Below are 5079 nucleotides of genomic sequence, written 5' to 3'. Positions count from 1 at the left end.
CTCTCTCTCGACTATGACTCTCGGATTCTCGATGGCTCTTAGGAAACTCGGTCTATGCTCGATGGATCTCTCTCTCTCTCCCTCTCACTAGCGGTGGATTAAGTATTTCTAGTGTGGTACCATTAGGATACCCAGAGGCAGTCATTACACTCTACCCCTACCACAAGCACTACCACGGCCACAAACGTGTCCACGACCACGTCCAACAACAGCTCCACCTCTAACCATCTGCACTACCAAAGACATAAGGCTAAGGACACAAACAAACCACAAACTCAAACACACAACTTACCTTGGAATCTCATTGAAAGCTCGAAGAGGATGTTCTAGGACCCCATGCCACACACAATTGAATAATTCACATAATCAACTCTAGCATGAAATCCCAAACATCAACAGCAAAAGCTACAGCGAAGCCTAGACCTAGAACCGTAAGAGCTTTGATAACAAAATAAAACAACTCTTCCCGTTTTTTATAATATATATATATATATATTATAATTCACTAGTGGTCTCACACCCACTAACAACCTAGCATCATTTAACTACAGCGGATAACAAAACAATACCAATAAACCAATAAATAATTCAAATATTGAATAATCCAATCCAACTCTAACAATCCAAAAACCAACAAAGTCAAGAAGCAATCACCAGAATCCTACAATGTCCTACCGACTCAAATCTAGGAACCTAACAATAGCTAGACCATAATCAATCAAGCCTCTAGAAGATCCTCCTCTTCATTGCCCCAATTCATCGATCACACTTTGCCTTTACCTGCACCACAACACAAAAGAGAGACGTAAGTATTACAAGAAATACTTAGTGAGGCAATCCTCCCATCTATTGGGCTATACACACAAGCAATATGAACTGCAAGCACAAATAACAATCACAATAATTATACTAACCAAGCTACAAAGCACATGTAAGTTGAGAACTGCATCGACCGACACACGCCTTGCATCGACCGATGCATCACACCTTTCATCGATCGATGCAATTCTTTGAATCCCTAGCTGGGTCGACCGATGCACTCCTTGCATCGAACGATGCATCATCTTGATTGCTTGAAAATCCTCGCAACTGCGTCGACCGATGCACTCGTTGCATCAATTGATGATGTCGCCCTAGCGTCAATTCCCAAAAGCCTTCTTCACCGAGAATCGTCCTCCATAATCACAAACCAACCATGAACACATCCACAACCAAAACCAATCATAGGGAAACACAAAAATCATAACAAACAAGAAAAATGATCCTTAAATCACAGAGAAATGCAAAGAACTCAGAGATCTCATGCTCATATACGACATGGTCATGCACTCACCTTGAGAATAACGAATTTGATGAAGAACAATGAGAATCAAGCTTTCCCACGACCCCTACTCGACACCAACGCTCAGATCTCCTTCTTCACGCTCCAAGAACACTAAAAACTGACTTAGAAGGCCCCAAAACTCACAGAAACCCCTCAAGAACTTTTCTAACTCTTAAGAATGACAAAGAACAGTCAAACCTTCACACCAGTCGACTTCTCACCCTTTTATACCCGATTAAAGGGTTTACATAAACATAAACGCAACAAAACGATTGTTTAACTTAATCTTTCCGCACAAACCAAACCTTACATTGATCGATGCACACCCTAAACCGTTAATTGTTTGATTATAATGAACACTCTTTCACTACCATCGACTTGGTCAGGATTTGTCTTGGAATTCGCTTTCTCCCATCAATAAGAACTATAAAATTTAAAACCCCCAAAATAATTTTTTTTAAAAAAAAATCGTGTGCTAGTAGTTGAGAAGGAACTCAAGTTGGGTTTTTCTAGAGAGCCTGGTCGGCTAACTTAGAGAACCAAGTTGTTTGGGATCTCATCGGTTTAATTGTTTTGGTTTAGATTTTTGTTCCGGTTCAATCTGTTTTAATTACAATATAACGGCTCAGTTATCGAAATCTATAAATAATGGCTGAAATGAGGTTTACAACATAACTAGGTAACAACCCACACTATGTGCAAGATAAATTGATTAAAGGAAATTTATTATCATAGAACTAATATTTATTTGTGTCGAACATAATATGTATGTGGATACATAATATTTATGTGAACAAAATATGTTTAGTCATAAGACCAAAAAAATATAAAAAAATTAATGAAATTCAAAAATCAACATATTTATGTAAGAGTACATTTCACCCGTGATATATGTGAACGTGGTAAAAAAAATATTTAGAAAATGTTACAATATATGGCAATATATATTTTTGTGTGCTTTAAAAATCAAATTTATATTTATGGTTATATGATTAACTATAAGAATTTTGCATAATCTAATAATTATTCATTTTAAATAAATTATGATTTTTTTTGGGTACTATGTTTATTTCTAGTGATAAAGGTTATTGTCTCGTTCCTTTTTAATAGCACATAGATTAATGTACAATTAGAACATATATTTTTATTCGGTTATCAATATTCCTATTTCTATCGCACTAAATGTTGAGATTAATTAGTTTCCATACTTATATATATATATATAATCACATTTCATGATATCTCCTAATTTGTTATCATTTTTATATTTATTTATGAATATATCAAAATCTATATTTATTGGGAATAAGTTTCTTTTAATGAGTTAAAAATAATTCAGGGGTACTATACTTCTTTTTATAATCAGTTATAATAACAATTGAAAGATTGTTATTTAAATTATTATTGTAATAATACTAACATAAAAAATAACATTTTGTTTTTATATGATTTTGTTAATAAGTTATATGTTTAATAAGTTATCTATTCTTTATTTTTATTAACTTTATTTAATTGATATGTTTTTATAGCCTTTTGAGGATATTTTACTTATATTGATTTTAAGAAACCAATATTAACTTTGACTTGTATATTCGTAATTAAAGTTTAGTGAAATTTTGCCATAAAATAGTAAGTAATTATTTAATTAGTTTTAATATGTGATATTAAATTTTGTGAGAGAAATGAAAACATATCTAATTATTATTCAGTTAATTGTTTTTAAAAAAAATATAATGGCATATTAATGTAATTAAGTAGAAAATTTAAGGGTATTTAGCTAAAAAGTGCACCGAGCTCTCTAGCGATGATACATCAACTTTCTCAAGAGTGTGCTTCTCTACTAATATATATAGGATTTTTAATTCGTTGTGTTTTTCACTATGCATTATTTGTTTTCTTGGTGTAGTTAAAATGACATTTGGATAGTTCGTCTGTGTAGCGTCTCATCTATATTAATACTACCCTGTTATATTATAGTTTATATATATATATATATATATATCTTGAAATAGTTAATAGTATTTTTATTAAATAAAAATAATAAATATTAGAGGATGAAATGATTTTTGTTGTGTGACACAAGATGAAATATATTTAAATTTATGTAAATATCGATCCAACATGTCCTACCCTATATTTCTGCTGGCGACATTTTAAAATAAATTTGGATATACATTTATATTTAAACTCAAAAATTCTTGATTTCACTATATTACAAAATTCTCTAAATTTTATATAAAAAAAAAATCAAATAAATGACCTATGGTATGGTGTACTACAGGGTAAATCTTAGTTGAATAATATTTTGCAAGATTTAGTTTGTCCAATCTAAATTTCAACGACTTATAATAGATGGACTAAAATCCGTTAATGACATTTTTTCAACGGAATTTAAACGGTTTTTGTTTTCATTTGAAATTGATTGTTTCCAGTTTATTTGATTAGCCTGATCACTGAATGAAACCAGTTGAGTTTACAATTCCCAGGAAAAGTGGTACATTACCCACCAAGATAAAGAAAATAAAACGTTTCATCAACTGTCATTTGTAACCTTCAGAACATTAAAAACTACAAAATTCTATTAAAAAAAAAGCCACATACAATCACGATTCACAAGGTTGACAAAAATATGAAGAAAAAGAAAGAGTGAAAAAATGAAACTAAATTTATAATCTTATCATATCAATCACTGATCATGTATATTAGAAGTTTTCCGTTCCATCAGTTTTGATGGTCACCGTAGGATCCAACTCGAACCACCGTTGGATGCCTTCTTTGTACAGCCTCTCGGGTGTGCTCGAGATGATGATGAGGGCTAAAGAAATCAGAGTAGACCTCCATGAAAAAATGGTCAACCACGTCGCGGTAAGCAGTGTAACGAAGGCAAGAGTAGCAATGCAAAAACTCTCTTACATCTGAGATATAACGCTCATCGCTTATTATATCATTATTCATCATCTTCTCCATCTCCTTTAGCTTTCGACGAACAAGATTCACCTTTGGTTGGGAAAGTAGTGTCTTGTCTCTGTCTCCTCTTCTCGGTTCTAGAGTCAAAGATCTTTTTGTAGTCACATAGTCTTTGGGTTTCGGTTGAAACTGTTTGTGTGTGGATGATGTTGGTGTGATGATGTTGGACTTTGGATGATGATGTGCATTAATGTTAGGTGTTTTGGGTAGTTTGTGATAAGTACCATCGTTGGAGAAAAATAACTTGAAGTTGTCAATAGTTTTTTGGAAGAACTTTCTTGTGTTGGAGATTGAGCTTCTTAGAACCATTTTTTCTCTTCTTTTCTTCTTGTAATTCTGAAGATTGAGAGACAGATCTGTTTGCTCTTATTACTTTAGCCTTTTTTTTTTTGAGTTTGGTGATTTGTTTTATCAGAAAGCTCTTGTTTATGTTATGTTAAATAGTAGTTGAAAAGACTTTAAGCTTATATATTTTTATTGTTATTTTTTTTTTTTTGGATGACTAAAAACCAAGGGTTGGTTATATTTAAGGGTGTAAAGGTCAATCATATATCTATGTATATAGATGTAATAATGAAGGTATCTTTAAGCAAACATGCTACCATGAATTGTCAATTATAATGAAGGTAATAGATGGTAACAAATCAACTACTGAGAAAATGAAAATATCATCAAATTATATTTTCTCGTCCATTACTCAAAATAGTTAATGAATCAAAAGACTAAGAAACAAACTGGCAGTACTACTTACTACTTATTGCTTTCTAGTTTATTTTGCTGAAAATGAT

At 32.0% G+C, this 5079-nt stretch overlaps 1 protein-coding gene across 1 annotated transcript; it reads right to left on the bottom strand.

The window, feature by feature from the left end:
- Positions 3813-4753, bottom strand: LOC104736796. The gene has a single exon (XM_010456856.2). It carries the CDS (start codon positions 4598-4600, stop codon positions 4046-4048), a length of 555 nt encoding a protein of 184 aa, XP_010455158.1. The 5' UTR covers positions 4601-4753; the 3' UTR covers positions 3813-4045.

Source organism: Camelina sativa, chromosome 13 (genome assembly GCF_000633955.1).
Source record: "Camelina sativa cultivar DH55 chromosome 13, Cs, whole genome shotgun sequence".
In the NCBI taxonomy this organism is placed as follows: domain Eukaryota; kingdom Viridiplantae; phylum Streptophyta; class Magnoliopsida; order Brassicales; family Brassicaceae; genus Camelina; species Camelina sativa.
The sequence above is the reverse complement of the archived record's forward strand: the minus strand, read 5'-3'. Positions and strand labels throughout refer to the sequence as shown.